General features: G+C 56.4%; 6 protein-coding genes across 6 annotated transcripts; all 6 read right to left on the reverse strand.

Annotated features, from left to right (window-relative positions):
* Positions 1-952: 952 nt before the first annotated feature.
* On the reverse strand, positions 953-1,639 carry LBRM_19_0430 (QA-SNARE protein putative; the record flags this gene model as incomplete). Its single annotated transcript, XM_001564089.1, has 1 exon — positions 953-1,639. One exon carries the CDS (start codon positions 1,637-1,639, stop codon positions 953-955), a length of 687 nt encoding a protein of 228 aa, XP_001564139.1.
* Positions 1,640-2,640: 1,001 nt separating this feature from the next.
* Positions 2,641-3,402, reverse strand: LBRM_19_0440 (conserved hypothetical protein; the record flags this gene model as incomplete). The annotated part of the gene is made up of 1 exon (XM_001564090.1): positions 2,641-3,402. One exon carries the CDS (start codon positions 3,400-3,402, stop codon positions 2,641-2,643), a length of 762 nt encoding a protein of 253 aa, XP_001564140.1.
* Positions 3,403-4,538: 1,136 nt separating this feature from the next.
* Positions 4,539-6,434, reverse strand: LBRM_19_0450 (putative protein kinase; the record flags this gene model as incomplete). The annotated part of the gene is made up of 1 exon (XM_001564091.1): positions 4,539-6,434. The coding sequence occupies one exon, from the start codon at positions 6,432-6,434 to the stop codon at positions 4,539-4,541; it is 1,896 nt and encodes a 631-aa protein (XP_001564141.1).
* A 2,311-nt stretch (positions 6,435-8,745) lies between these two features.
* LBRM_19_0460 (putative mitogen-activated protein kinase) lies at positions 8,746-9,588 on the reverse strand (the record flags this gene model as incomplete). The annotated part of the gene is made up of 1 exon (XM_001564092.1): positions 8,746-9,588. One exon carries the CDS (start codon positions 9,586-9,588, stop codon positions 8,746-8,748), a length of 843 nt encoding a protein of 280 aa, XP_001564142.1.
* A 2,265-nt stretch (positions 9,589-11,853) lies between these two features.
* Positions 11,854-12,996, reverse strand: LBRM_19_0470 (putative aminopeptidase; the record flags this gene model as incomplete). The annotated part of the gene is made up of 1 exon (XM_001564093.2): positions 11,854-12,996. The coding sequence occupies one exon, from the start codon at positions 12,994-12,996 to the stop codon at positions 11,854-11,856; it is 1,143 nt and encodes a 380-aa protein (XP_001564143.1).
* A 1,332-nt stretch (positions 12,997-14,328) lies between these two features.
* On the reverse strand, positions 14,329-18,786 carry LBRM_19_0480 (conserved hypothetical protein; the record flags this gene model as incomplete). The annotated part of the gene is made up of 1 exon (XM_001564094.2): positions 14,329-18,786. The coding sequence occupies one exon, from the start codon at positions 18,784-18,786 to the stop codon at positions 14,329-14,331; it is 4,458 nt and encodes a 1,485-aa protein (XP_001564144.2).
* Positions 18,787-19,032: the final 246 nt, after the last annotated feature.

Genomic DNA, 19,032 nt, shown 5'->3' on the forward strand with positions numbered 1-19,032 from the left:
AACGCGTCGGTTGTCGGCACCAATGCGGAACCGTCTGCACGTATCTGGAGAGAGATGGTGAGAATGGCAGGAAGAAGCAATGAAGGGCAAAACAAAAAGGAGCGGAAGATCAACAAAGCTGCAAGCGTCGGTGTGGTGTGAGCGACGATGCACATACACATACATGTAGATGCAGATATATATATATATATATATATATATATATATATATATATTGTAAAGCGCCGAGGGGCCCCACAGGCAGCGAGAGAGGAGAGCAGGCAGTGGTGTGCCAAACCGGAAGAGGGGTGCAGCGGCGGATCGTCGTTCATTTGAGTGGTAAAGAAAGGGAGGAAGAAAGGGCGAAAGATAACGCTGAGTGCTGTGAAGGAAGATGCCAAGGGAGGCATGCACATAGAGTAGAGGAGATGCTATTGTTCGTGGCCAATTGAGCACACACGTCCCTGTACATGCGGGGATCTCGGCTCAACAGTGCTAGGGATACTCTCATCTGCGCGGGGGAACAGGTGTCATGGCTTCTTGCCTGCAGCAAGAAGTTCTCAAATTTTCTACTTCTCGCGGCTCTGGGACGTTCTGTTTTGGCTCAAATCGAATGGCGGCGTGGCCACTATCAGCGCTCCTGTCAAGTGCGAGACTGCGCACTGACACAACCATACGTACACACATGCGCGCACAAAGCAGAAGACTAAGTGGGGGAGAACAGTTGACACAAGAAGCAGGAAAAAAAGAAGAAAGGCTCGATGATTAGAAGAAGGTAAGGTTCAGAGACAGAACACCAGCACAGACAAAAGCTGCAGCGGAGAGTGTCGCACGGCTCGCTGCGCAGACGCCCTCCCAATCCGTTTCTGCGACGGCGCAGGGAATAGAAGAGAGCGAAAAGGGGGGAGGAAGAGGGGCAATTGGGAGCACAACGATTCAATCAAACACAAAAAGACGACGACAAGAGCCGCAGTCACCATGTGAGCGCTACAACTACAATAATGATGACCACAATGACGGTGACCACAGTGCCGCTAATGCAGCCAAGTTTACGAAACGATCGCTGCCGGCTCGAGGCGTCTTGGATCTGATCGTGTCCGCGCTCAATGAGAGAGTGGGACTCCGTCACATTGTTCGTCATGCGATCTAGGTTCTCCTGCTGTTGATGCACGAGTGAGTGAAACTCCTGGTACGTTGCCTTGAGGTCCAACACATCGGACTCGATCTCGCGCACATTCTGTAGCTTCTCGCGCTGAATCGCCTCCTCTGTGTGGAACTCCGACATGTCGAGGGGTCGCACTTCACAAAACGTCACCTGCGACTCCACAGCATCGAGGTCTCCTTTCTGCATGCTGTCCAGATCCGTCTGCAGAAAGATCTGCCGCTCCCGACGCGTGGCTTCGGCATTGATGAACTCAAAGGCCGCCTTGTTTTGCATGTACTGCTGCTTCAACGCCTCGAGAGAAGGTTCTGTATCACTGAGAATGGCCTCTACACGAATACTGCACTGCTCCACAAGAAGCCGGATGCGATGGAGCCTGTCACGGGCGATGGCGTCCCGACCCGTCCCCAGCTCTTTCATGGAGCTCTGCGCATCACTGCAGGCCTTGGCGACTTGCTGAATAGACCGCGAAAGAACCTCTCCGTTCTCTAAGGGCATTTCGCTGTCGTACGTTCCCGCTGTTATGACTACCACCTATGTGTCTTTGCTGTAGCCCGCCTTAGACGTTAAGGGAAAGTGAAGCAAGCACGTCTAGCTCTTAGCGCACCTTTCCGTCTTACCCACGAAAACTCCCACACACGGGCTCGAGATGCGCCGCAGTGGGTGGGCAGGCAAACAAAAGGAAAACTACAGAAAAGAACGACAGGCACGGAGACGAGGAGGTGAAGCGAGACCCAAGAAAAACACTCAGAAGCGGAGAACGTAAGCACGCGGACAAAAAAAAGTGGCAAAAGACGCTGAGCAGGGCCCACACTGACGCCCAGAACGATTTGGCACTGGAACTGTGCTGTTGAGTGCGTGGGTGTTTGTCTGTTGACGAATAATTGCTTGAAGGTTGTAAAGGGAAGCAAAAATAGTGAGTATTATGAGAGAGAAAGTCGAGGGGTGCGGGCAAGAAGAAGCACCTGGGTGTGCTGGCCCAGCAAGATGAGTGGGTATCTCATATTTGGAAAGAACAGCAACGCAGCAGAGTGAGAGATGTGCTCGCTATCGAAGGCAGGCGCTCATTCCCTGCACACCATTTCATACACCACTTCTTGTTGTTTTTCTATTACCTTTTCTCCCTTGCGCTTTCCTTCCCTTTTGGCCCAACCTCAGTGGACGCAAGTGAGAACAAAGAATGCCAGTCACGACAAACGAACCAAGAGTACGCGCAACATACGCGGCTATGCGCGGATGAGCAGGTCGTCCGTACACACGCCTGTGAGAGAGGAGCTCACGCACACACGAAGAAAGGATATGGGGATCTAGGGAAGCACACGCCCCGATCCGTTCTTACGCGTGACCACGTGTAGTACAGCAGAGACATAAAAAAAAAAAAAGGAAAAGGGCAGCACGCACGTCGCGAAAGGGAGAGGGCCACACGTACCCTCAAGCGGTGGTGGTGCTGGGAATCGCAGCCGCTGCACGCGTGACTTCGCAAAACTAGCGTCGGTACTTCAGCTGCTGCCAAGCGTCTGACCACGTCCCCAGTTGTGCAAGCCGCTGCGCCCCTGTTGGGCTTCGCTCCGCCGTGCCGCCTGAAAGCGAGGATCGTACGGGTGCACCTCAGGGCCGAAGGAAGCGACGCGGTGCGTCGGCTGTGAGAACTGTCGCCGCAACCACATGGGGGTCTCCAGCCACAGCTGATTGTGCGATAGTGGAAAGACATCTTTGAAAAAGACGTAGGCGTGTCCGGCCACTATGCCCAGAAGGTCAGCAAGTAGCCCCTGGCCCATGACGAGATGCAGCGCCATCAACACCCACGGAAACACGGCGGAGCGGAAGGAGAATCCGAAGAGTGTCAGCTCCTGCTCTGGGTGCCGCTTGCAGAAGATCCAGCAAAGCCCCATCAGGAACGAGAAGCTCGTCACATACACGTGGAAGAAGAGGCCCGCAACGGAGAGGGCACTCGCCAGAAGCACAAACATGTACGCCATGTCTGCTGTCTTGCCTTTGAAGTCGCTCTCCTCGTTGTTCTTGACGTACGTGACAAACATCGCCACTGTCATAAGCCATGGGAAAGAGAAATTCCCAAGATAGAAGGCAGACGTTACGAAGCGCCACACCTGCAGCGAGGTGATGGCTTCGGGAGTCAGAACAACCGAGCTGACACTCACCACGTTGAGGGAGCAGGCGGCGGAGAGGCCCACCGACGCGACGAGAGAAGCGCGGGTGACAAGGCCTAGCTGATTGAACCAGTCGCCAAAGTTTTGCGACATGGCTATGACTCTCGTGGCTCCTGGCGTATCTACGTATGTATTGTACACTGAAGCGTCTTCGTGTGTGTGTGTGTGTCGGGGGGGAGGGGGGGCGATTCCTTCGTTGTTGTAATTGCCCGCGTGTGTGTGGGTGTGAGTATGCTGCGCCAGCGACCAAACGAAAGATGGATCGAGAAGGAGGGAAGAGGAAACGTGAAGCTGCTGAGCAGGACAAGCGGCAAAGACCGCGCCCCATCACCAGAAGAAAGAATGGAGAAGCAATGCCAATGTGAACCGTTCGCACACACACACACACACTTCTCTCTCTCACTCGTCCTCACGTGCAGCGGAATACCGTACCGCATCCACACGTGCATCCGGCGAGACGGACCATCGTGTGAATCACTAGCCACATACGACAGAAATTCACTTTAAAAACATGTAACGCAGAAGCTGTCTTTGTGTTTCTCGCCACAACACGCGACCACCAGAGGCCCATAGAACAGGAGTAAGCAAAGGCGGCGGAGCCACTGAGCGAGAGACACGCACTGCCTTCAAATCTACGTCGCGCTGGCAATCCACGGATTTGTGCTCTCTTCACTCTCTTGTGGCCAACGGCAAACGTACAGAAGCACGCATTACGCATTCATCTAGGACACTCATACACACAAATATGCGTGCAGAGAAGCACGGAGAGAGAGATGTTGGGAAGAAGAAAGACATCACACAGACATAGGCAGAGAGAGAATCGACGACGGGGGTGGAAAAGAGAGGAGACAGTGGGAAAGAACGTGGTTGCTTCAGTGGGGGGGGGGGGGGGGGCACAAGAGAGAGAGAGAACAGAGAAAGACAAAACAAGGGGAAAACTCTAAGAAACGAGAGACAGATACAATCAGAGAAGGGAGAGAGAATGACAGTAGAACACGAATATACTGTAGTGAATCCATGAATGCAGCGCGAGCACAAACGTCGAGTGCAAAACGGTCAACAAAGAAGCAAGAGCGCTACACCGAGTGAAAAAACAGAAAAGGGGACGGAAGCGGAGGTGAGGAGAAGCGTCAGAGAAAGGGAGAAAAAAGTAGACTGTCGAGCAGATATCCTATATCGCCAACCGACGTCACCCCCCCCCCACACACACACACGCACACACCCACGCCTCAGCCAAGTTTCTTCACCTGGGAGGCGCGCACAAACACACCTTTGCCCTTTGGGCACGTGAAGTACTGCTTCTTGTCAATGAACGAGGAGCCATCGTTGGTACCCTCGTTGCCCTCTAACATTTCCAGTCCAATCCAAATACCGGCACCAAACGCAGTTGAGCCGTTAAACCGCACAATAGCGCGGCAGCCCTTGTACGTGACCTGGTCGCCAAGATGCAGCTCATTCGCAGGATTCACGGCATTCGTGGTGTGCAGCGCGCCGGAAGTGATGCCGTTAGCGGCGCCAGAGGTAGCGCTGCTATGGGGGGTGCGCGACCGATTGTTGGCGCTGTGGCCTGGCGTGGTGGTGCGGGTCGGCGTGGCGCCACGAGTGGTGATCGTAGTGCGCGCCGCAGAGCCCGAGCGACCGGCGGTGGTACGAAACGGTGTTCCGCTGCGGGCGGGGGTCGTGCCGCCGGCTCGTGCAGGAGTGCCACGACGCACAGCGGCACCGCCGGCGCTGCGCGCCAGTGGACTCCGCCCGCGCGTCGCGGATGAGCGGCGGGGGAGAGATCCAGCGCTGCTGCTATCGCGACTGCCTGTGCGGCGGTGAGTAACGACGCGCGCAGGCGAGGAGACGCGAGCCGTTGACATGGGATAGCGAGTGCTGCGCGGCCGTGAAAGCCCACTCGGCGTCTGCGCACGGCGGGCCGGCGTGTGGGTCTCTTGGAAAGCTGGCTGCTGCACCTCACGCGCCCGGTCCCGCTCCTCTCGGAGCAGGGCCACTTCACCTTGCAGCTTGGCCATGCAAATGCGTAGATGGCGCACCTCTTCGTCGAAGCGGGCGGCAGCAGACTCGACATCGGCCGAGATGACGCTCGACCGCAGTTGCGCCGCCACGACAGAGCCGCGCTGCACCACCACGTCAGCCAGCCATGGGTGGTTGAGGGCGGCGTACAAGGGGGTACGCTTACTCGGGTCCTTGTTCAGCATCGACTGCACAAACTCCCACGCCAGCGGTGAGATACCAAACGGCTTCGGCAACGGAGTACCCATGATCGTGCGAAACACCTCCTTTTCCGACGCGTTCGACCCCGGCGAGTAGGGGAAGCTACCGGAGAGCGTAATGTACGTGACAACGCCGATGGACCACGTGTCGGCGTTGAAGCCATCGTAGTGGGTCTGCGTGAACTTGGCATAGAACATCTCTGGGGCGCCGTAGCGGGGCGTACCAATGACGTCCGAGCAAACTACCCGCTTGCCCAGGAGACGCTCGCAACCGGGATACGGCATCATCAACGCCGTCACGTCGAGAGGATCCTTCGAAGGGTCTCCAGTGCACACGCCGCGCGAGCGCTTTGCTAAGCCGAAATCCGTCAGTTTGATATTGTCGTCCTCACTCACCAGCAAGTTCTCAGGTTTGATGTCACGGTGGATGATGTCATGCAGGTGGCAATGCAGTACCGCCTTGATGATCTGGTACGTGTACAGCTTCGACTTCTCCTCTGTCAGCTTGCCGCTGGAAGACTGCAGAATGAGCTCACACAGGTCACCACATTGAACCTTCTCAAAGAAGAGCAAAAACTGCCTCTCTGTCTCTACATACTCGAGAAACGTCACCACGTTCTCATGGGACGGGATGTGCCGCAGCACGTCGATCTCTCGCTTGATCTCCGCCATCGCCATCTCGACGTCGCCCTTGGCAAGTAAGATGAGGTACTCCTTCTCGATAATCTTCACCACGTACTTCATCCCAGCCCGCGACCCGGGGGGGACGTACGGGGGGATCGGTGTGCACACCTTTACCACGCTGTATGCCCCGCGACCTACGATGTTTGCATCCTGGATCGTGTACTTGCCCTCCACCACGATGTTGAAGCCGGTGCTTGCCGCGCTGTCGCTACATGGCTGCATGGTCGCACGTCTCGATAGGAGCAAAAAGAGGCAAAAAGGGAACTGCCACGATGTGGTGCACTGCGCAATCGTATCAGCAAAGGTGGGACCAACAATATGGGCGAAGGGGCGTTAGTGTATAGCGGCGAGTATCGGGCAAGGCAGACCTGCGTGCGATTGATTGTGCTTGTGCAAGGGTATCGATGAGCAGTGCCCAGATGCTGGAGATAGCAGGCAAAAGACCAACGTTGTCTTGGGCAACGGCTCTCCTTATTTTGATTTAGCTGCCCTTCTAGAATGTCTCTATGATGACAACCGATCGCTTAGCACGAGGCGCACGTACAAACGCACGACCCAATGACGCACACGCACACACACACACACACACACGTACGTCAATACGGTTCCAGCAACAATGGAAATGTGGTGTGAGCACGGGGAGAAGACACTATGAGAAATGCTTCACACAGGCATTGGTGAGTAAGTGGGTTGAGGGCGTGAAGGTGGGGGAAGGGTAAGGGTGGCGACGGTGGAGCAGCAACGTCACGCACAAGGGAAAAGAGAGGATGGATACGTCATAGAGGCACCAAACAGCACATCCACACGCGGTATCAGCGCGTGCCTTGCGAGGAGGACGTGTTCATTGGCACCGCCGCACCTCTGCACCGTCTCCTTCCTCACTGTTTTCGCGAGAGAATAACCCCCAGAGGCAGAAAGGAAAGGGAGGGAGGGGGGCAATGGGTGGTGGCGCACATGGCGCCGCCTCAGTAACAACTGAGCACAGCACCTTTTCCGCGGCATGGATTTAGAACTATGCACATTGGAGACGGAGAACGGTCTTGTAGCCATTGAATACACCCAGCTCGAGTCGATCGTGCATCCTTCCATGTGCCGAGTGTGCACCACCACGCCGCATCTCCCGCTTTACCACCATCATTCAGTTTTGCTCTGTATTCTTTTCGTGTGTGTAGACGTGCTCGCTGTGCATGGTTGCACGTAAAAGGTTTGGCTCGCGTGCTTGCCTGACTCATCTTTCGTTGCCTCTCTCCCACTCTACTCTCACATGCCCGCATATGTACACAGGGTCAGCACAGTGCCTCGAAATGCGTCTCAGATACACTAAGTGTTTCTCCAAAGGTTCCTCAAGTGTGCTGCACACAGCGGCAGCGCTCGCGCACGCACACAACATTGCTGTCGTTCCTCCCCCCCCCCCCCCCCGACCCCTGAGTTCAATTCACACTGTCCATGTGCGTGTGCGCAACGTGCACACACGGAGGCGTAAGAGACGGTAGGAAAGAAAGGAGAGTGTGGAGGAGCAGGGCGACGCGTCGAAGAACCTCTGCCCATCCGCACATGTACACAGAAAGAGGAAGGGAGAGAAACGCCCATCAGACTTACCCATGGGTCCTGATTGCCACGGGATGAGCAAAAAAAAAGAGACAAACAGAGGAATCGGGGAAGAGGAACGTGGGCATAGAGAGGGAGGCGTATGGGCACGCAACATACAGCACGCCCTCATACCGTAAAGACCGCTAGGGGAAAAAGGAGGCGAGCGAGACACAGGGAGAACAACAGAAACGAAAAAGAGCAAATCGTCAACATGCAGCAAATGTACGTGATAGAGAAACCGCAGGGAGGGGGAAACTGAAGAGAGCAAAGACACAATCGACAGCACAAGGAGGTGGTGGGAGTTGCCACACACACCTCAGCTCAACAAAGCCCATTCCACCCCACCACACAAAGACGCATGAAATGCATAAACACTAACACACACACACACGCACAGTGTATCACGAAACAAAGGGCTGCACGAAGAGAATAGGAAAAGGAGAAGAAAGACATAGAGATCGGCACGGCAACACAGTAAAGGAGGTCGGGATCTCATCTTGGTGGAGCGCAAACCTCGCGGCAGTGCACGCGAGGGCTCGCCAAAGAACACAAAAGCGAACGCGAATGTGCACAGCGCAGCTTACAGTCACTATTGCACGGCCACACGCACACAGCTACGCCCACGCCTCATCAAACACTGTGGTGCATAGAACTAGATGAATACTCGAGGGAGTCAGATGAAGGGTGCATCTCCCCCAGACGCGACAGCCAAGCATCACATCAATGCCAACCATGCATAGAGGAAGCAACAAGGGAAGAACGCGCCCATGCAGGCGTGCAAAGAGATCCACCCCCTCTCGCTGTCCCACATACCCTCACGCTCTGAGAAATCCCCATCGAACTTCGCCAACTCCCTGTTCCTTGCCTTCCACGTATGCTTTATGCTATATGCGCATTTTACCTTCCATAGCCTCAGATGAGCTCGCTTCCCTTCGCATCGCCATCAGACTCGGAGAAACACATGCTTAAGGAGGGTAGCAGCGGAAGGCCGCTTCGACACATCTCGCTGGAAGCACAAGTCTAAGAAGTCGTACGCGTCCTTCGAGCCGAGCGCTGTGGCGTCCTTCGGCACCGCATCAGGCCAGCCGGTCGAGAGCGCCAGCTTGTTCATGATGTGCATCACGTTCGGCATTGGGGTCCATGGAGCACGTCCCGTGATCATCTCCGCGACAGTGCAACCCGCTGACCAGATATCCGCCTTGAATGGATCGTAGCCGTCCTCATCTGTGATAACCTCAGGTGCCATCCAGTATGGCGTCCCCGCCAAAGTCGCCGTCGCCGCTTTGCGCAAGGTGCCATGTGTGTTCATGATTTTCGCCTGATCAAAGTCCGCTAGTTTGGCTGTGCCCGTGTCCATGGAGATGAGCACGTTGTCACCCTTGATGTCGCGGTGGGCGACCTGGTTACTGTGAAGATACTCCAACCCTTGAAACATGTGTCGCGCGTACACGCGCACTACCGAGTAGGGCAGGCAGCCATTTGGCAAACTCTTCATCAACGACGTCACCGAGCCGCCAGTCACAAACTCCAGGTAGACGTAGAGTTTCTTTGGTGTACTTTCTGCGTCAATGCGGCTGTGCAAGTAGCGAATGATGTTGTGGTGCACCATCTTGCGATGGATCTCCACCTCTGTGTTGGACGGCGCGTCATCTGAGAGCTCGAGTACCTTCACTGCGACGAAGTGGCCACTGGGAAGCACGCCCACAAAGACGGAGCCAAAGCTGCCAGCGCCGAGCTTCTTGCCTAGCGTCACATCCATCAGCTCCTTGGTTGAGATGGCCGCCATTGTTGATTGCACGTGAGTCTTTTCTTCCACGTTACTCTACCGTTGGTGACGGCCTCTATTGAACTTTTTGGACCCCCTCACGTACCTTGAAGGTGGTACGCTCACTGGAGGAGCAGGTTAGGAGGTGGTGCGGTAGCTTCGGAGATGAAGAGCGGCTGAACGAAAAAGAAAGTACTCACGTGGTGGATTTCCGTTGACCGTGGTGCGGTGCACGCAAGCGCAGCTTCGTCACTCGACACTTGACGGCACGCTCACAAAAAAGTGCTCGTGTGTAGGAAGATGAGGGAAAGGGGGGGGCAGGGTGGGCGCTGGCCGGGGCGACGAAGGTGATGATGAGTTCGATACAGTGTGGTAGGCTGGTGGAGAGGGAAAGGAGAATGGCGAGGGAGGCTCAGAGCGGTTTATAAATAGAGAAAAAAGTTGTCACAGAAGAAGCAAGGCAACCCCAACAGAATAGACAAAAACAGGCCTTTCAGGAAGAGAGTGTGTGATGTTGGTAAGGCAGAGAGGCGGGAGAGGAGCAGTCGACAAGGGCTCGCTGGGGTGGCGGTGGCGAATGCAGCGACACGAAGAGAAGTGTGTGATGGAAACGACAATAATAGGGAAGGAAGAGAGAAGGAAGGTCGAAAAGAGCAAGGCGGCCAAAGGAAGCAAGAAAAGTGCAGCGAGAGCACGCCAGAAGCGAAATGCTCCGCTGTGCGTGGCGAACGGAAGAGAGAGAGAGAGCGACGCGATGCACTTATGTAGACGCAAGGAATAGCGCGTTCGCCTCTTTTCACTTGGCGCTTTGTTTCGTGCGTGTATTTCTCCCCCCTGCGTAAGCGGAGATGTACGTCCGTGTCTTGGTGAAGGCGAAGAAGAAGATAAATGTGTTGGTGTTCTCCGATGTCTATGAATGAGTGGACGAACAGGCGTACTCAAGAACAAGCTGCACACACATACACACAATCACGTGTTAAAGGGGGGAAACAGCGTTAGGTGTTGCGCGTTCAGACTAATGAGTGTTGAATGGAGACACACAAGAGTGCAGCCCGCACGTAACAGCAGCTCATGTGCAAAGCAAAAGAGAAGAAGAGAGGGAAGCGATGGAGACAGAGACAGGCGAGATATGAATCAGGATCGGGAAAAATGATGCCGGAAGGAAGACAGCAGCGCTCCGCACTGCACCCACGTTGCAGGAAGGTGTCACGTCTACGTACGCACCGCCGCCGCCTCCTAAAATTGTTGATACGTAGCGCTGCAAAGGAGTCTTAGTAAATTACTGTGATGATAGAGGTAAGATGGACAGAGGTCACCTCCGTACCCCTCCCCCCTCCACTGACACCCTGTGGCTGCCATCGGGTCTTGCCTTACACGCAACACACACACACACACTTACGATGGCCAAAGGCTGCGAATACCAAGCACATATTCTCTCTCCATACCGTATTGGCGCGCCTTTCGCTCATAGTCCGCCACCTATGGTCTTTTTCTCCTGAGGTTTGCTTGGTGTCTTGCCCATGATTTTCATACCCTCTTAGGAAGACTCGCCCGCATTGCACACTTAAAACGCACACCAACACGCGCACTTACTCACACCGACAGAGACACGCAGCCACGCTCGGCAGTCGACCTCACCATGACACGCAGGTGTGCCACACAGAGGCATACGTGAAGGAGACGAGAGATAGGAAAAGAGGCAGGGGAAGGAGACAGGGAAAGGATGGAATGAGAGGAGGCAAGAAAGAGCCGGCAACGCACGAGTACCGAATCTTTCCCCCGCTCTTCTCCGCCATTTCGTTGCGCTTTGCATAGTCCCTACCCCTCACTCACTCACCACACATAGACACGATCTCGCTCTTTCTCCCTCTGCGCCCCACCGTCCTTCTCTCTCTGTCCTTCCCATTAGAAACAGATGCGGCACACGCACGGACGCACGCGAGCGTACCCGGTCAATGACGAACAGACTTCAGCCTCTCTTGTTTGTCGTGTTATGTTCATGTTTACAGAAAAAAAGAGTTGTAGAGGCAGCGTCTCGCGCTCTCATGGCCCCGCCCCACCTACCCTGCGCGCGTACGCGCAGTCAGACGAGTGAGCCGCTTCCCCCCCCCCCCCATTCGCCTCACTACACTCCGGTAGAAACACCATCGTCAGCAAAGGAGGGGAGGGAGCAAGAGGGAAAGCAGAGTAGATGGCGCCTCGTCCGCAAACAATGCAAGTGTACGCCTACCAAGAGGCGCGTGCCTAAGAAAGTTCGCAGCACAGTGTCGCGGGTTCAACAGCCCTCTACTTCGTCGCCCTCTTTTCTAGCGACAGTGAGAGTTTGTTTGTCGCAAGGAGCATCTCGTCGGTGTACGACTCGAGCGCCGGGGCCTTCTGTGGCTTCAGGCCTGTGATCGGCTCAATCTTCTTGTTGCTGATGAGCAAGGTAATCTTGAAGTGGGCGACAACCTCACCTTCCTTTTCGAAGAGAACGGGGTACGGGATGACAGCACCGTGTTTTGACATCTCGTTGAGACCGAGGCGGGCCTTCTTGGACTCCAAGTTGCGGATGGCAAACGGGAAGGTGGCGTACTTGGAGTCGATCTCCTTCTGCACCTCCTTAGCGCTCTCCATCTTCACAGAGTAGTTGGAGTCCAGCGCCACCTTGAAAACGCACGGCCGCACATCGCGCTCCTTGAGCTTGCCCCTGCCAGAAGACATGACGATGTCTAGCGTCCACACCTGCGCCTTTTCGAGATCGTAGTCGTGCACCATGTGCTCCGCGACCCTGCGCTGCGGGATGCAACGGTAGCCGTCAATGATGTAACGCTTCATCATGTGCGAGAGGACGCCGTCAGCCGGAGTCACCTTGTAGTGCTCTGCAGCCTTCTCGATTACATCCGTCACCTGGTAGATGGTCGAACCAGGGCGCATCTGGCGCAACGCAGTGTTGAGGATGTTGTACGCCGCCGTAATGACACGTGCCGCTTTCTCGTCTTTGCCGAGTTCGTTGTCCTCGGTCACCTGGATGGTGTGCGCGACGACGGCGCAGTAGCCGTCCACATGGATACCGAGGTCATAGTGCACGACATCGCCCATCGAGATCTCCTGCTGCGTCGCCTCGTCCGACGCGCCTGGGCTGTTGTGGCACACGCAGCTGTTGACCGAGATGCACGTCGGGAAGGCAATTCCCTTTTCCGTACCCTTGAACATCGTCTTAACCTTGGCGGCAATGGTGTCATCACCGAGGCGGCACAGGTCGCACACCTTGGCGCCAGGCTTTGTGGCATCGATGAGCAAGCGCAATGTTTCATTGCACCACACGGCGGCCTTCTTGTGGCGCACCACTACATTAGAGTTGTTGATGGTGGTGTCCTCCTCCCCTTCCTCCTGCGCCTCCTCGTCGCCGCAGTCCTCCCACTCCCCCTGGTCCACATTCTTCGACATTTGCGCAGTGTGTTGTGTTTGCTTATCGGGGCGCTGGAAGGCTGCTCTGCTCGTGTGTGCCGGTTACACGCGTGGTGAAAAATGCTGAGGGGAGAAAGAGAGAAGTGGTAGCACCGATACCCACGGCAGTCAAACGGTGATGAGTTCAACGAAGAGAACACGAAAAGGAAGTGCAGAAAGGCGCACGCAAGTTCACTGCGACGCATGCAGCGACGTGCGCGCGGTCGCCATCGACGTTGTGGCGTGTGTGACACACAAGAGTGAAGAGAGTGACAAGACGGAAACATAAGAAGTGAGGAAAAGAGAATCGCGGCAGGAAACGAGGGGGTGTCGCGCAGTGACATGCATGCAAAGGTACGAGAAAGGACGAAAATGCACACCTCAATGACGTGGCCAGCAGAAAGGCTTCGAGGGTGTGGGAAGAAGGGAGAAGCGGCTAGTGCCGCACGCATACACCGAGCACAATCTGATGCGCTCAATTCCGACATCTCTCTTAACTTGTCACTTGGACCCGACCGTCCGTGTGCTGCGCAAAGTACGGGTGCGATGCGTGTCGGGGGTATATCGCTCCACACCGTCCGTCAGTGCAGCGTTGCAGTCGCGGAAAGCGAAGAAGCGGCGGCACCAGAGGTAGAGAGAAAGCCGGGGTACGCTAATCCTTTCTGCTATCCCAGCACTGGAGCGGATTCCCAGTCCCTCCCTACCGCAAGTCAGTTCGGATTCGCCGCATTCCCACACCGTAACACTCTCGCAGTCGCATGGCCACCTCACAGACACCCCACCAGAGACATGCACAAGCAAACAGACATGCTGCTCGAGTTGCAGCAGCTCTTTGTTAGGGGGTGCCATGCCTTACGGCGTCTCCTTTTTACCTTGTTTGCCTTGGGTGCTGGTTTCGTGTTCGAGAAACCGTCAACGTCGCACCCCCACACATGCGCACCCCACGGCATCCACGCGCAGCTTAACTGGACTTGACACACGGCCCACTCCCCCGAATCTTTTGTAGTGCCGTAAGCACAACTTTGGAGGGCCTAAGGCAACCTCCCACGAAGCAGCAGAAACAAACGAAAGGAATACGTGAAACCCCTGGGAGGAGGAGAAGAGGGGGTAACACACCACGCACAGAGAGAGAAACAAAGAGCTCCCCCCGTACTGCCACCGGCACCAACAGCGTTAAACACACGTACGTACGTGAAGCGTGAGCTGTTTAATCGGCGAAATTAATCGGTCGTCCCAGTGGGAGAAAAGACGCTAAAAAAAAAAAAGAAAACCAAAACGCTTCGGCAGCGGAGGTCGCGAGGAGGTGCGCATTCGCACATCTCCGTGCGACCTCTACCGCGTCACGTCATCCCTGGTTGACGTGCGAGAGGAAATGCCCCTCCGGTTTGCCATAGCGAACGTTTCGTTCCTCAGAGGTGGCGAGCTGCCCATGTCCTTCATCTCGTGCGTCGCTTCCTCGTCGTCGGAATCGTAAAGCGGGCTCTGGGCGGTGTCCTCTGCTCTCGGCACGACCGAGAGAGGTATGTCGCCGGCCGGGTCCCTCTTCGCAACACCCTCCGACTCTCGGTCCACCGGCGAGCGTGGGTTGCGCGGAGGTGGCGAGTCGCCAGCCTCTACGTACACCGTTGTCTTCGCGCCAAAGCGGGAGTGTGAGAGGATCGGGATGGTCTGCTGAATAGAAAATGCCACGAAGCCAATGGTTGTAGGAGCGATGACGACGCAGAATAGCGCGATGCTCAGGCCAGTGTAGTTGAGAGGCTTTCCTCCAGTCCCTGATGTGGGTAGATTCAGCGCGGGGTAGTCATCTACGGGGGTTTGGTCGACCAGGTGCACGCCTTCGACCTTAGCAAGGGCGAACCAGGCTGTGGAGTTGTCGCGGCCATTCACAAACAGCGGCAAGTTGGTGCCCTTTGCAAGGGTCTGATAGAGCTGCTGCATCGGCATCATCGTCGACTGCGGGGCTGCACCAGTTTGCAGCGTGTCGTCAATAAAAAGCTCAAAAGTGTTGCTGCCGAGGGAAGCAACCAGCACCGTCGTCTCCGGAATCTTGAGCTCCGTTGTCGCGTACTTGACGAGGGCGTCCTGCGCAGCCTTATAGTCAAGCAGGTCCGTCGACGCGTTGAGGGGCAGAAACGTTAGCCGTAGCGACATGGAGGTGCTGGCCAGGTTAGTAGCGTTGGCGCCCAGCACCACGTACGCGTCCACAGCGACGAACTCAGGGTTTGGGCTGCTCGACGCCGTGGCACACATCTTCACGTACACATTGGTGGCCCCGCTGCCACCCAAGGTCTGCGGCACCCACGCCGGCACCGTCACCCAGCGGCGCTCGAGGTCGTCTGTTTCAATCGTCAACACAGTAGTGTACGTAGCGCCAGCGCCGCACTGCGGCATGTCGCTCTGGCTACTCGTCACTTGCAGCCCCACCCGCGTGATTGGAGGGTCTTGAGGATCCGTGAGGAGAAGGCGCGTGTCGACCGGAGCTGACACGGAGAGCACAACGTACGGAAGGTAGAACAGGGAGGAGAGAGTGAGTTGCGTGAGCGTGATGGAGCGACCAAGATGCTCCTCAAACGGCATCGGTGCCGCCGTGCCGTCAAACGTGCTTACCGCGTAGCAGGAGAACAATCTCGGCGCTCTCACGCCTGGCGGTGCAGCGGCAATCAACGACGTCTCGACTGTCACATTGGCACTGCTGGGGGAAATGTAGCGAAGGGCTGTCGTATACGCCGCGTTCACCGTACACGTTGCGTCGTTCCAAACCAGCTTCAAGAAGAGGTTCACAGAGGGGGAAAAGGTGCCCATCACAGCCCACGTCGCCGTCTGCGTTTGATATAGCTCAATGCGACTCTGGCTCGTCAGCGCGTTTCCGGTGCTGATCGCCTCAGCCTGGTACACCGTGACGGGACCAAGGACAACTTTGATGTACGTGCCTGTCACACGCGCCCACGCGTCGCCGTTGCGCGTGCACACGGTGTAATAACCCTCCGTCTTGGTAAACAGCAGCCCGCTCATGTCGATGACAGAGATGCCGACTGCTGTGCGCGCCACCATCACATCCGCGCCGGCGTGTGGGCCACGGCACGTCGCGTCCCACGATACAAACCCTACTACAACCCCGGAGACATCAGTGGAGGGGCTCAACGTGATCTGCGGCTGATTGCCGAGCACCACGACAGCCTGGCCGTACGTTGTTCCACCATCGGTGGATTGCTGCAGCAAGCTGAACTGCTGGCAGTGCAAAAAAGCTGCCGCCACCGGCACGTAGACTTCGTTCATTAACACAATCGCGTGCGTCTTAAGCCGGTTGCCGGCCATGAGCACCGTGATATTGTCAGACCCCACGAAAGCGTCATCCAGCCGCTGTGGCCACATGTTGCGCCGAACGGCGCCATTGCACACTTGGATATACTGCTGCTTCGTGTGCAGGCCGCATGTAGAGGCACTGCCGCATGGCGTCCACTCCGTGTCCTCGATGCCAGCGTTGTGCATCCACTCGCGTCGACCCCGCGCGTACGACGTGAGCTCCACTTGTGACCCGGTAGACACAAACATGGACGTGCCGGTCTCGTTGTACAGCCCAGCACAAACTGTGTAGACGCCCACCAACGCTGTCGGGATGGCGATGTAGTGCTGGGTGTCGTAAGACTGGATACGGGCGGTGTAGCCAAAAGCGCAGCTGCCGTCTTGAGCAATGCGCACCGCCAAGGCGGATCCGAGAGAGGCGAGGTTGCTGCTGCGCACGGAAAGCGGCACCGCGTCATACTCAGGGCCAGAAGAAAGCACCACCGTGCGGGAAGCAAAGTCGCCGACGCCGGCCATGGACACCAGCCAGTTTGTGGGCTGGATGACCGTGTAGTCGATTCGCACATACTCGTCGTTGGCGCACAGCACACCGTTCGTCTGCTGCAGGGTGAGTGGGAAAGGGAGCTGCATGATGCCGTTTGCGGCGTCTCGCACTGCCTCCTGCTTGTAGCGTCTGCACAAGGCCGTCTTGTCCGCCGCGGTGGCGCTTGCTTTGACGGCCACAAAACGAAACACGTTGTAGGCCTCTGACACAGCGGCCACAGCAGACAGGTAGGCGTCCGTGTCGTCTGCGCTGGATGGTGGACGCACAAACTCTAGTAAGTTCAAGGAGCCACTGCTGCCGTTGAAGATGGTCAACACTGGTACCGTGGAGGACACCAGTGACGGCATCGATTTCGCGCCAACTCTTACCGGCTCGCCATGGTACGTGACGGCGAACTTCGTGTTGGTAGAGGTGCGCCGCATGCACACGTAGCCACCAGCGGAAGCTTCGCTACGTGCGACGAGAAGGGCACTCGGCACGGTGGAAGAGTCGCTGCTGCTTTTAAAGGAGTTCACAGGAAGCAGCGAGATTTTCGCCCCCTCCGAGGAACAGTCCGGCAACGTGGACGCGAAAGCTTCGTAGGCGCCGCTCGCGATACCTGTTGTCGTGCCACCCTGTAGCCTGATCGGGATCGCTGTTGCGGCAGGAAAGCTGGCGGCCGTAGTCGTCGCAGCGATGCCCTGAATTACGAGGGGAGCCACCACAACACTTTTGCCGTTGTACGTGGCGCAAACACTCTTGCGACCAGCGTGCACGCGCACCACATAGCTGTTCGGCACGAGGAAGCGCACATGGCAGCGGGTGATAAAATACGGTATAGTCAATGTAGACGCCGTGCAGTGCCTGCCGACGACGCCGTTGTTGACCATCGAGAAGGATAGCGTGGACGTGACTACGTGCGAGATGTCCGTGGTATACGTGAGTGCCGTCCCAGCTCCTGCAAAGCGCACCGTCGCCAGGATATCCGTGCCTTTTAGAAGTACCTCATCGCTCAGTATCACACCGGTGGACATCTCCTGAAGTGCGATCATTACTGGTGTGATGCGCAGCTTCGAGTCGACGGCTAGGGCGTCAGCGGAACTCAGTGTCACCAGCGACAGCCCATGCGAGGTCACCTCAGAGACGTTGTAGAGCTCGAGTGGCACATGAAACCAAACGGAGGTGGTCGTTTCATCTGTCAAAAGAGCGGACACGGGGCCCGTGGAGCCAAAACGCAGCGCCATCACTGTGTTGGCTGCCTGCAGTGTCTGCATGTCCTGCAGAAGAGTCGCCGTCGCAGAAAGATATACAACGTTCGAGGTAAAGTCCATCACATCCACCGTTGGCACCGGGGCAAAGACGACGCTCTTCACCGTTTGCATAACCAAAGGCACCGATGGCGCAGATGGCAGCGGTGCAGCGGTGGTGGGGATGGCAGGAGAATCAGCCAGAGTGGAGGTCATAGTGAGGAACGCAGAGCTTTTGGAGGCCGAGAATGCTGGTTGAAACGATGGTAGCGACTGAGAAGCGGCCGTCAGTGCGGGATCTGTGGTCGTGGTGAAATTTGCTGTCACATTCGGCATTAGCGTTGTCGTGGTCGTCGTTGTCGCGTTGTCGGTGCACTGGTTATTCCACGTAATAGACATGGAGATGACAGCCCACGCACCATTCTTCCGTAATATGAGCCGAGACCGGGCGCCAGACGGAGCTTGAAAAGTTGGCGTCATCTGCACAGCGACCTCGGCGTTCTCCCCCTTGACAGAGCCATTGGTAAGAGTACCAGGTTGGATAGCGAAGGTGAGGCCGTTGTCCAATAGGTACTGCACCCCATCGTTCTCACCGGAGGAGTGAGCCGCATAGCCTAACGTGCCGGCTCCACAGCCGCCAAACGGTGAGATGAGAGTCACCTCGCACCTCGCCAGCAGGAGGAACAGCAGCAGAGCAACAAGTGCACGTCTGGCCATCACGCACGCGTGTGGTTGGGTATAATGAAAAACACTCAAAACGAAAAAGAAAGACGGTAAGACAGACACGCGTCTTCGGTGCGCAAGGGGGAGGGGAGGGGGGGCGAGGGACACAAAAGAACGAGGAGAGAAATAGAGATATACGAGGGGCGTAGATGCGTGTTGAGAGGCGAGACGTGTGAGCTTCACTCTCCTCTGCTGTTTTCCTCTCAATCTCCGCGCTCCGGCGATGCTGCTCTACCACCG

Source organism: Leishmania braziliensis, chromosome 19 (genome assembly GCF_000002845.2).
Source record: "Leishmania braziliensis MHOM/BR/75/M2904 complete genome, chromosome 19".
Lineage (NCBI taxonomy): Eukaryota > Euglenozoa > Kinetoplastea > Trypanosomatida > Trypanosomatidae > Leishmania > Leishmania braziliensis.